Below are 12,485 nucleotides of genomic sequence, written 5' to 3'. Positions count from 1 at the left end.
GGTGACAAATCTTTATCATCATTATGTGTTTTTGCTTTACTCATCAAACGATGGAAGATGAACTTGAAACCCCGTCTGTGTCTGATCGGTGAATCTCTTCCTGCAGGTTTCCTGAAGTCTCGGGACCGAACACAGCAGAAGTTCTACACTCAGCTGACGAGGACTCAGATGTTCACTCAGTTCATCGAGGAGTGTTCCTTCGTCAGCGACCGACACGCATGCCTCGAGTTCTTTGACGAGTGCGTCCAGAAGGTCAGAACTCGCCATCTCTTTGATTATCACTCGCACCTTCTTGCGGCGTCTTCACAGTAGGAGTCAAATGTGTTGTACTGTGAAACAGCTGCAGGAAACGTTGACTAACTGGAATTAAAGGAAATTAAAGTCCTATTTATTACATCGATCTCGGTTTGTACATGTTAACGATCAATCCTCCTAAACACTGAAGTTGGTCATGGAGTTCCACAAGGTTCTGTGCTTGGACCAAGTCTATTCACCTTATATGTGCTTTGTTTAGGCAACATAATTAGGAATCACTCCATTAACTTTCATTGTTATGCAGATGTAGGGATGTGCCACAAGTCAAATGTGCATAATGGAACGAAAACTAAATTTGTCACCACCTATGCAGATGATCCAATTATATCCAATTATATCTATCGATCAAGCCAGATGAAATTAATCAATTAACTAAACTACAAGCATGCCTTTAAGGAGATAAAAACATGGATGACCTGTATTTTTCTGATGTTAAACTTCTGATGTTAAAACTCTTATACAAACAACTTTGAACACATTATCTAAAGATATAGTATACAAATAAAAATGATGCATCCAATACATCTGTTCTGACTCCTCGTGGTGTCCTGAAGATGTGAAAAGCTGATTAATCTTATTGAGATAGGATTATTTTGTCTTTTTTTTTTTGTCTATTTTTAAGAATTTTGGGTGGAGATAATAATCTTTATTTTGAAGTTGTTTGCAATAAGAAAATTGAATGAAAAATTACAAAAACTGAAAACCAAGGAGGTATTTTGTTTGTCAAGTGAACCGGGCCTTAACAAGAAATAATAGAATAATATAAATAACCCAATAAAGAAACATATGATGAGTATTTATGGTCTCTAGGTGGATGTGGAGAAGCCGGAGGAGGTGAGGCTGATCGATCTGGACGAGACTCACAGTGGAGAACACACAGTCTTCATCATGCCTCCTGAAGAACCGCAGGAACCTGACGGGTCCGAGTGTCCGGCCCTCTACAGGTACGGAGTCACCAAAACGTCCTTGTGTGTGTCCACGTTTAAGATCATATGTGCTGATCAGATTTCTCCTATTCGTGTGTCCAGTTATGAAACCTTCCCGACACTGAGGCCAGACCTCTTCGAACGGCCCCAGGACCAGCTCCGGGTCCCGGCTAAGGGCAGCGCCGGCAGCGCCCCCAGTAGCCCCGCCCCCCGACGCACAAAACAGGTACAAAAACACAAAACATTCAAATAGATTCTCCTGTGATATGAGTAGTTTGAGCTCCCTCTGCAGATAAAAACGTCTCATTCTAAGGTAACAAAAACACAATGATTATTCAGCCAATTATACACTAATGAAAACATACCTATGGATATTATATTATATTCCTAACAATAGGAAGGATTAAAACACAATCTTTCACTGCACTTTCTTATATTGAGCCAAAATACAATTTTGCTTGTCTAGAATTATTAAAATTAGCATAAAAATCAGCCACTGAAAGACTGTAATGCCAAAAAAGGCAGAAGAAATGTAAAAAATGAATGCTAGCTAACGATTATCTAGCTAGTTATCTAGTGGGGTTTTACAGAAGATTCTTAAAATAAGTATTTTGTCACTTGAACCTTTATAATAATGAACAAATAAAGTCTTACAATAAGACACAATTTCTTCAAACAGCGTAATAAGAATAAGTGACTTTGTGTTAAATGAAGGCACCAGAAATATTCTTATTTTTATCAGTTTTTATTAAAACAAACACTTGCTTCATTTCAGATTTATTGGATAGTAACTCTAAGTACTTGTAATCTGTATCAGGAGAGTATAAATCTGATCGTTGCATCTTTAGACTCTGGTTTTACATTCTGACCCAGTTTCCTCTGAATGAAGAACGAAGGAGGAACCCTGTTAACTGTCTGACTGTGTATCATTTTATTTTAATGAATCATTATCAATATTTCACTGCTCATCCAATATTCAGCAGGCACAGACTGTGAATGTGAGTCGGTTCAGGCTGAATTATTCTGAAGATAAAAACGTCCAGTTTAACCAGATTATTTTCAACACTTATATACGTTTGATCTTTGTTTTATTCTGCATGTAGCAATTACGGCTCCTCTGCTGCTTTCATAACGGCAGCACATTATTTATTCCGGGATATCGACATGTCTTCATCTTCCAGGAAACAAAGAAGGTCTCTATGACGTTTACACCTAGAGGCCTGGGTTCCCCTCCTGGAAAACCTGGACAGGAAAATGACCAGTTATCCTGGAAATAATAGATAGATAGACTTTATTAATCCCCAAAGGGAAATTGGGTCGTCATAGCAGCCAGGTACAATAAAATACATTAAAATACAATAAAATAGAATAGAATAAAATACTTGAATAGAAAAGATAAAAAAAGATAAATCCATGTTAAATAAACAATCCATGTTGTCCTGGAAAATTTTAATTAAATTTTTTCCCCTCGCTCAGATAAAGCTGGGTGCCGAATAGTGAGCAACTGAGTGAATGCTGGAAAATGTCCTGGGAACCCTGACAGTCTCTGATGTGATATTTTTCCTCCCAGGAGATCAAGCTGGCCCAGAAGCGAGCCCAGAAGTACTCGGCGGTGCCGGACATGTGGTCCAAGTGCCTGCTGGGTCACTGTTACGGCCTCTGGTTCATCTACCTGCCCACCTTCGTCCGGGCGGAGAGCGCCAAGGTGCGCGCGCTGCACACGGCGTACGACGTCCTCAAACACATGGAGAACCGTAAGGTGGTGCTGCCGGACGAGGTGAGACTCTGGCGGGGTCCAAGGCTGTTCTGGTGTTGAATTAGGACTTCTGTTATTGCTCCTCGTTATTGTTCCAGACCGACACTTTAAGTGAGATAGATAGATAGATAGATAGATAGATAGATAGATAGATAGATAGATAGATAGATGATATTCTGTAGGTTCACACTGATAATCATAAGCTAACAATAGTTTATAGTTTATTTGACAGGATTTTGGTTTGGAGCGGTTATGGTGACGACCGTAGCAGGTGGAGGGCAGTAAAGCCGAACCCAAGACAGCGGACACACACAGTGTTTGAGTGAGTGTGTGTTGTGTGTTTCAGGTGTGTTACAGGATCCTGATGCAGCTGTGCGGTCAGTACGGTCAGCCGGTCCTCGCCGTTCGAGTCCTGCTGGAGATGAAGAAGGCTGGAATCACACCCAACACCATCACCTACGGATACTACAACAAGGTCCAAACACACACACACACACACACACACACACACACAAAAAAAAAGTCAGATAAGTGGATGGATGTTTGCATTAATAAGAGGTTTAATCAGCTGTCCTCTGTCCTCAGGCAGTGCTGGAGAGCAAGTGGCCCTCCACCAGTCAGGGCGGACGTCTCCGCTGGGCCAAGCTGAGGAACGTCCTATTGGCTGTGGCCCAGTTCAGACAGCCAATCAGACGACGGCAGAAGAGCGGCTCAGTGGGGTCGCGCGGAGGTCAGAGAAGATTTACTTTTACTTTTCATACATTTAGCTGATTATTCTTACCTACTTTTACTGAAGTAAGGTTTAAAATGCAAGATTTGTACTTCTCTAAAGAATATGACGAGTTCTTCCACCGCTGATCGTTTGCAGTCGTGGTGTCTGTCTCCATTAAACAGAGTGATCATAAACATCAATAATCAAACCTCTGGAGTCATTCTTTTAAAAGTTAAAGTTAAAAAATGTAATTTATTCTGTTTGTTTTAAAGAAGCGATGATGGACCCCGATCTGAGGCCTCGCCCCCACTCCAATCTGATCCGTCAGTCCAGTTGGAGCGGTCTGTCTGAAAGCTCCAGTCACGAGTCTCTGACGGGTTCACTGGTGAAGAGCAACAGTCTGAGCAGCATGAAGACGCCGACTGACCGTAAGCAAAGTGTTCTGTGGGAACCACCGGTGGATGGAGGCTGTGGTTTTACCCTTTTTACTCTCAGTAGTAGTTCAGTCGTCTCCCTTTCTGCCCCTCAGAGGTGAAGCTCGGCAAGAAGACCATCCTCCGTAATGTGGGGACCAACGGCTGCGGTGACGCCGTCTCCCGTAAACCTCCAATGGGACGCAGAGACACCTCCACCCCGCCTCCAGCGCCCCCCGGTGGTGTTCTGGTTCGGCGGAGCCAGGTCTGCCTGTCCACCTTCTACAAAGAGTGCGCAGAGTCGGCCGACTCAGAGCCGGACTGCGGCTGCCAGCCCGCACAGAGAGACGGCAGGTCAGTCAGTCAGGACGGAAAGTCTGCTCAAAGCTGGATCCATTTTATCTTATATTAGTGGAGCTGGGTAATATTTCTGGACCTAGTTAACCTTTTTATGTCAATTTTAGATACAAAATCGCTTTCAAGTAATTTGCCTCCACTGACAGAGGATAGTTACAGTCTCACATTTACTGATTTACTCAAAAATGTTACTTTCCACTAGTTTTGTAAACTTCACGTCATTCATCTTTTGCCCTTTGACCTCCAGACCTGCAGGAACGCGCGACACAGCCGGCAGAAATAAAGTCGTAGACGAGAACTACAACAACGTCTCCTCCCCTAGTCGAGGAGGTCTGGCGGGGAAACTCCAGCAGCTTCTCACTCCGACCAGACACCGAGTGTCTGTTCGACGAGCCGCCAGCGTGGACGACCGGCGACCAGGAGGAGGAGGAGGAGGGATAGGACGAAGGGTGTCTGAACAGAGGCAGTCCAGGAAAGCTCAAGTGGCTGAAACGCTTCTGAAAGCCAAGGACAGGCTGGTCAGCGCCACCTCAGAGGTTCGACTGCTCGTATCTGAATCAGCTTTATTCTGAAAGTGTCTTTGTTCCAACAATCACCAACTCTGGTTCGGTGGAAATAAATCTTTAATTCTCTGACTGCAGTTTCAGTCGTTCACCATCTTCTGTCTACTAATCTGGTGCCATGTCGTCTTTCCTTTAGAGTTCGTTGTCTGTAGGAAGTGACCTTGACTTGACGGACACGCCCAGTCCGGCCTATCCCCTGCGCAGGTCCTGGGACGCCAATCAAGAGGGGACGGGGCTCGAGGTAAATGGATCCGTCCTGCAGCAGCTTGCGTCCGACCCTCCCCTCTCTGTTACCGCTGACACCTCCCTCCATCTCTCTCTCTCTCTCTCTCTCTCTCTCTCTCTCTCTCTCTGTCTGTGTGTCCAGGTGTTGATGTCCAGCTGCTCTCTGTGTCGCAGCTGTAACTCGCTGGTTTACGACGAGGAGATCATGGCCAGCTGGACGTCAGACGACTCCAACCTGAACTCGTCCTGCCCATTCTGCTGCGCCTCCTTCGTCCCGTTCCTGAACGCTGAGATCTGTGACTTCGGACCCGTCAGCAGGTACATGCTTTCACACAACTGAGCTCCAACTGGGCGAGGTCAAAGGTCATCACTGCAAGTCTTTGTCTGTGTCTGTTGGAATAAACACAATGAATGTAATTCTCAAATGAGACATTTGTCTTCCAGTTTTTTTCCCATTAAGAAAAAGATACGTTGGATTGCTGTTATTTTATAAAAACATGTATGCAAGTAACACGAGATAAAAACTTCTGAGTAAACAATTCCAGATTAAATTACATTTAAAACAGGTTTACAGGTTGGCTAAGATCTTTGTTTGGATGTTACTGGGAGCAGGCGGAAGAAAATAGTAAAGTTTTTAGGGAACAACACGGCGTCGCCCTCAGGAATCTGTATCTGTTATATATCGTTCCTCCGCACAGACGGCGTGTTCAGTTTAAGAGTTTCCTCTGTGTCCATTTCTGTCAGTGCGGAGCGAAGCAACTGGAATGCGGAGGACGAGGTGGAGAGCGCGGTGCGGCCCCCCAGTGGTCAGGAGGCGTCCCTGCGACACCAGTGCAACGGCCTGAGCGAAGACTCCAGCTCCGAGACCAGCAGCTACTCAGAGAACAGCAGAACAACCACAGTAAGGCACATTTATTACCACTCCGTCACGCTTCCTGTTGCTTTACCGTCCTCTCGCTGACCGTCTCTCTGCCCCCTCCCTCAGGGCTCCTCAGTGGGCGGAGCTCCCCAGGTGACGGTGGCCTACCTGAGCCCTCTGGTTCTGAGGAAGGAGCTGGAGAGTCTGCTGGAGAACGAGGGCGAGGCGGTGCTGGCCCAGCCGCAGTTCCTGGAAAACCACTCCATCATCTTCTGGAACCTGGTCTGGTACTTCCAGCGCCTCGGCCTGCCCAGTAACCTGCTGCAGCTGGTCAAAGCCTCGCCGCTGGTCAGCCAGTTCACACAGGTGACACACACACGGCCCTCCGTCCCGTCAGACTGAAGCCGAATCATCTGTAAACAGTAGAGACACGTTCACATCCAGAGATCCACAGTATAGTTACTGTTCTGTTGTTCCTTCATTCAGTCGCTGGACTCAACCTTTCAGCTATGTGTAGATCTTTGTTTCAAAGAGCTCTAGAAACATTAAAACCAGAAAGTCTTCAAGAAGCTGCAGAGCTACAGCTTCATGTCTACAACAGCACACAAACAAATAAAACCAGTAAATTCAAATATAAGATCAAAGATTTACAGTCCAGATTTATTATTCAGCCCAGAAAAGATTAAACAAACAGGAATTTCTGATTTGTGGGAATGACCCTTTAAGATAAAGTAATAAAGACTTTCTCTGTCTCTCTTTGTGCAGTCTGAGAACTCCACGGTGAGAGTGAGGCTCCTCTGGGACACCCTGACCCCCGACACAGACCAGTGGCCCCCGCTCTACATCCTCTGGAGGATCCACAGTAAGACAAAGACGCACTCTGATACACAGCAACAAGAGCCTCCGCTGTCTGTAATGTTTTTATCTTTCCGACGGGACTCGCTGTAATATCTCTCGTCCCCCACCAGGTGGCGTCCCGATGAGAAGCTACGGCTGGAGGAGACACAACCACCCGTTCACGCTGTCCTTCCTGGAGGAGGTGCTGCGCTGGGTCGGCATGAACGAGGTGCACAAAGCCGTCACCCTCTTCCTGGATACGCTGGCTAAACAGCCGGGCTCGCCCTCGACTCAGAGGTGATTATTCACACTGGCTGTAGATCGCCGGTTAGAACAGTTCCCAGAGAATAAAGAAGTTCTCCTACAAGAGTTTAATCAGTAAAATGTGTAAAATCTCCAATGACGAGCTGGAACATGGCATCTTTTCAACGTTGCACGGCTAGCATATAGCATCTCTAAGTACAGGAAAGGGGAGGGAAATGTGGGCGGGACTTAGGAAGGGTCAATTTAAAGTTGAGAGTCGTATAAGTTGGTAATGAATGAACGTTGTGTGTTTTTGTGTTTGACAGGAGTTTGTACAGAGAGTTCCTCTTCCTCACGCTGGCAGCTATGGGCAAAGATCACGTCGGTAAGACGGACGGATTAAGGTTTAATTACACACTACTGCAGCTAATACTGAAATAACCTTGATAATAACCCTGTCCTCCCTCCCCCTCCGCAGCGGCGTTCGATAAGAAGTTCAAGGCGGCGTACACTCGGCTCAGCGGCACTCTGGGTCAAGAGGAGCTCCGGAAGAAGCGAGCTCAGCCTCTGAGCCCCAAAGCCATCGACTGCAGACGCAGCTTCCACCCGCCGCTCGAGTGCTGATCCTCCAGGAACAGAAGGTCCCTGACGGCTCCTGCAGCGAGGGGAAGAGGAGAACCGGCAACCCCCGCACCGCCGCCGCTACGCTGCTGCCTTCACCTGCTCGTATTCTTCACCTCTCCGCTGCCTCCTGGTGGACGCCGGAGCGACGCGCTCCTTCCCGTAGCTCCGTTTGTCTCGTCGATGTGAATCCAGCTCTTCGTCTCCGTTAAAGATCCTGATGGAGCTGGACTGAAGAGCTCGTCCACAAACACACGCTTCTCTCAACAAAGCTGAGCCGAGATCTGTGCAGCGAGGGCGAGCTCGCCGGGCGGGAAGCTCGGGTCCGTGCGTGTCCAGAGGGATCGGCTGCGTCTGGTTTTAGGTTTTTCCCAGATTTTCTTTTTTAATGATTAAAATCAGACCTCAAAGTCCCCGAAGAGCTCGTCATCGGACTGAAAGAGTTGTAGGACGTCAGATTGATCGAGGAAGAGAATCAGAATCCATCAAACACGACAAACACGACCCAGAAAGAAGCTTCAGACTTCTGATCGTCTGTATCACGATCAATCCGCCTCGTTTAAAAGGGAAGAAACTTAACGTACGTCATCGAGGAAACAACCGGCGTTCCCACGGTACTACAGTCACAATCCTTCCAGATCTTCTGTTGGTCTTCCAGACAGTTTGAAATACGGAGCTGCGACACGTTTTAAGGTTTTGAACATTTTCCGGGAACTGATCCTTTGAGCTCGCGTGGCGTCATCCGTCAGCGGGGGCTGTCGCGGTGATTCAGGGCGGCTCAGCGTCGCGCTATTATCGCCCTTTCTGTTGGTTTTTAGTAAATGCTGTGTAAAAGGTTTCTGCGGGGACAGTGTTCGATCTCCCTCCTCCTGCGGCCCCGGTCTGTGGTTCTGTTAACTGGAGACAACAGTTAGTTAACGCACGTTAGTCGCTAGTTAACAGGGTCGCTCCTTCAGCAGCTACAGATAAAGGCAGCCGTACGTCACGCTCTCGTCTCGTCGCTACGGAGTCAACGTGAGCAGATTGTGTCTGTAGATTGAAGAGAATCAGAAAAGAGTCTCAGTGTTGGTGGAAATAAAGTTTTTACTGAGAAAAATTATGATCCGACCTTAAAACAGCTGCTTTTAGACGGAGTTTGGTTTGACGGTGTGGAGCAGAGTTTTTTAACCTTAAAGTCTGTGGCGAACTGCGTCTCCTCAGCTCTCGCCGTCCTGGGCGGCGCTTTCTCGTACCGCGACAGCCCCAACGTCAGCTTCGGGAGGACGACGGGACTGTTAGCAGCTGCAAACGTCGTAGCTTCTGATTAATGTAATAACTAATTAAAATGTCCTTTTTAAACGTGTTAAATTGGTTTTAAATTGAGGTAAAAACGTCACATTATTACATTTACTGCTGATTATTGTGTAAACTCTGTATTATAGGAGAGTAGATAAAGTTATTTATGACTTAAATAAACAGAGTTTGTGTGATAATGTGAGATTTTCCAGTTAAAGGACGTTGTTACATTAAACAGCAGTTATTCTTTCTCAGCTGTTGAATGGTGACAGACTGTATTCAGTTTTTATTTTTATTTAAAGGGAGTTTGAGGAAACTGTCTGAGTGGTTGATGGACGTTAATGTTTGTGTCGACGCTTCAGGAACCCACTCGTTGTTTTTCGGCTGGTTGCGTTTGGGCCGAGTTTTATTTAACTTTTAAGGTTTTTATCAAACTAAAACAAACAAAAAACCCAAAAGCAGCAACCTGAAGTTCATCTAACGGCCACTAGAGGCACCAGCAGTGATGTACGGAAGACTGCAACTGCCAATATCAAAAATAAATAAATACTAAACATTAAATTTAGGGAGGCACAATATGGATATTTTACAATAATGGATCATTTCACATTTTTTCGATTTTAAAAAGCAATTAATAATAGTTTTTACATACTTGATGCTGAGATATAGTGAGCAAAGATCTGTTCTACCTAAATCTAACTGACATCACTATTGTTTACAACAACAACAACAGCAACAACAAACAGTTCTGACTCTTTTTCAGTTCATTAAACAACAAACATAAAGTTCATCAATCTTTTTTTAGATTATTGTCACGTAAAGGTTGAGGAATCTCGTCCCGAACCAGACGCTGTGCAGAGAGCGACTCGTTGCGACTGAGCGTCCTGTGGAGCATGCTCAGTTTGACCTGATGCACATTCACCTTCCTGTCTGTCTGTCTGACTGAGTGTCTGTCTGTCTGACTGTCTGCGAGACATCCAGTAGGTCAGCTGACCAGTTCGACCTCCTACTAAGCAGCAGCTCTGCTAACAGTTTAGCTCCGGGGCTTCTCAGCAAATCAGCAGGGATTTGAACCCTCAACCTCATTTTAGACGAAATCCAGAATATTAAAATACGATGAAAATAGTTTAAACATTTTATATCTCCGATATTGATCAGATATTAATCAATCAGTTCAGGTTTAATCAGGAAATTGATCTCGTTTTAACTCTCTCACCAATAATGTAAACAGGATGTGTAAATCATTATAATACAGCGATTAAACCAAAATAAGATTGTAATCAGAAATTCCTTCTTTTGGAGGACCGCAAGTGCCAAAATCAGGACTCAATAAATAAATAGATATGCAATTAAAATGCACTTAAAATATTAAAATAAACGCAGCCATTCATTTATGTATAAAATTTGACATAGTTGATATTTATGCTAAACTATACTTTTACATTTAATTAAACATTTAATTTATTACTTTAAAAAAAAATTTTGTTTAATTTCCCCTTTACATTTTTACCCCGTATTTATTTCCCCATACTTATTTATTTATGTTTTCTTTTTACATTCCTGCCTCATTATGCAAATGAGTTGGCTGTCATGCAGAAATAAATCAGTTTTGGGGAAATAAATAAATAAATCTATTTAAAAAAGGAATAAATTATTAAATCAAATGTAAAATTAAATGGGGAAAGTAGGTGAATTAAAAACAGAAATATCAGTTTATTTCGCATTTTATAAATTAATGCCCACTTTTATTTTAGTATTAATTTTGGTGCATTTATTTGGACATATTAATTTATTTAAGTCATGTGTTTGGCAGGTGCGATCCTCCACACATTCCCTGCTGCAGCCAGGAGCCTCGGAGAAAAAACAAATAACTAAATCTGTATCTGCAAACTCTTTTAGTGTGAAAATATCGAGTCAAACTTTTAAAAAAGTGGAAGTTTACTGTTGTTTTTTAATGTGGCGGCTCAGTGTTTGTCGGCTGAGAGAAGATTGTGAGCGAAGGACGGTTCACTGCAGCAGCTTCACTGTCACAGAGAAAAAACCCTTCACTGTATATTTGAACGCACTGGACGTCAGTAATTTAAGGGAATTTAACTTTGTGTTGCCGGTTGTTTTATTGGTTGGATGATTACAGTCAGCGGAGGAGAGGAGCGTATTTAAAATAGATAATTGTGTTTGCTGTTGTAATTTATATATGGCTGTGATTTTGAGTTGTAAATGTTTGTTTTTTTAAGAAAACACAAAAATAAAAGACCGGGATGAGCCCCCCAAAAAATGTGTGATTTTGTTCCACTTTGTTGTTTATAAAAGATATTTTATTATGATTAGCAGGCTGCAGTAAATTAACCCTCGGTGGTCGTGTGAAGTTTCACTGAGTTAGTGCAATCTAAACAGGAAGTGTACCTTCAAAATAAGTGCATTATGTGACTTTTACAGGAGGACTCATTTAAAATCGTTGAAAAACTTAAAATCTCAATTAGAAACTAAAATAAAGCTTAAAACCAGGATTATACTTTAAATATATACAGTAGTTATATTGTGGTACACTGTCAATAAAAAAGCCCAAAACTGTAGAATAACAAAATAACTGACTCATAAAAATGACTGACACTGATAAAAACTGTATTTTGACAGTTTACCAATGCTTATACACTGATAAACAACATTTATTCAATGTCTGTGTTAAACTTCCATCATTATTTGGATTATGTATTTTATCTGATAACAAATTTTACATCATTTAAAAAATATATTAACAGCATTAAATTAAAATCTTACATACAATTGTTACATATACAAAAAAAATATAGATTTGCATTAAATTAATTGTAATCTTTAAATAAGCAGTAATTTTTATAATTATTTAGTTCACATTATTTTGCATCAAATATGTAAATTCACAGGATGTTTTTGTAATAATTATAATGTTTCTACGTATTTAAAAATATAGAAAATCCTGTAAATGTTCAGATTTATTTTACAGTGTTTTATTTAGCATTTAATGCACGTTGTCTTTTATTGGTGTGTAAAGTAGATAAAGGTAAGTTGTTCTACAGGAATAAGTTACATTTTCAAAAATACACCTTTAAATATCATTGTGTATAATAATAACAACAATAATAATACAAATAAGAACAAAAAGATAAAGATAATTTATTTAAAATGTGTTTTAAAAACAACAGTTTATCCAGAAATTGTCTCTTTCATATAATTTTGTTATCTTACAGAAAATATGCTCACAGGCTATTTTATTAAATCTAATTTTAAACTTATTTTAAAATATATATTACACTGTTAGTCTATAATCGGTTTCAGCTGACAAACTCTACAGCAACAGAAGTGTACTTTTATTGATTGATTTATTGATTAATTGATTTATTGAT

The 12,485-nt window shown here is 42.5% G+C and overlaps 1 protein-coding gene across 3 annotated transcripts in view; it reads left to right on the top strand.

Moving 5' to 3' along the window:
* LOC127362928 (DENN domain-containing protein 4B) overlaps nucleotides 1-11,377 on the top strand; it is a 32,785-nt gene extending 21,408 nt beyond the window's left edge. For all 3 annotated transcript variants that reach the window (XM_051399286.1, XM_051399287.1, XM_051399288.1), the window contains 17 exons: nucleotides 107-252; nucleotides 1,126-1,259; nucleotides 1,344-1,467; nucleotides 2,812-3,018; nucleotides 3,344-3,472; nucleotides 3,583-3,727; nucleotides 3,982-4,137; nucleotides 4,239-4,476; nucleotides 4,727-5,015; nucleotides 5,179-5,283; nucleotides 5,410-5,585; nucleotides 6,012-6,168; nucleotides 6,253-6,492; nucleotides 6,892-6,988; nucleotides 7,095-7,260; nucleotides 7,533-7,591; nucleotides 7,685-11,377. In XM_051399286.1, the coding sequence (XP_051255246.1) occupies nucleotides 107-252; nucleotides 1,126-1,259; nucleotides 1,344-1,467; nucleotides 2,812-3,018; nucleotides 3,344-3,472; nucleotides 3,583-3,727; nucleotides 3,982-4,137; nucleotides 4,239-4,476; nucleotides 4,727-5,015; nucleotides 5,179-5,283; nucleotides 5,410-5,585; nucleotides 6,012-6,168; nucleotides 6,253-6,492; nucleotides 6,892-6,988; nucleotides 7,095-7,260; nucleotides 7,533-7,591; nucleotides 7,685-7,830 (2,714 nt within the window). In that variant the 3' untranslated portion in view covers nucleotides 7,831-11,377. The remainder of the gene's footprint in view (nucleotides 1-106; nucleotides 253-1,125; nucleotides 1,260-1,343; nucleotides 1,468-2,811; nucleotides 3,019-3,343; nucleotides 3,473-3,582; nucleotides 3,728-3,981; nucleotides 4,138-4,238; nucleotides 4,477-4,726; nucleotides 5,016-5,178; nucleotides 5,284-5,409; nucleotides 5,586-6,011; nucleotides 6,169-6,252; nucleotides 6,493-6,891; nucleotides 6,989-7,094; nucleotides 7,261-7,532; nucleotides 7,592-7,684) is intronic.
* The last annotated feature ends 1,108 nt before the right edge of the window (nucleotides 11,378-12,485 follow it).

The sequence above is a fragment of the Dicentrarchus labrax genome, unplaced genomic scaffold (genome assembly GCF_905237075.1).
Source record: "Dicentrarchus labrax unplaced genomic scaffold, dlabrax2021, whole genome shotgun sequence".
NCBI classification, from domain to species: domain Eukaryota; kingdom Metazoa; phylum Chordata; class Actinopteri; family Moronidae; genus Dicentrarchus; species Dicentrarchus labrax.
This window is presented reverse-complemented; position numbering and strand designations above follow the sequence as displayed.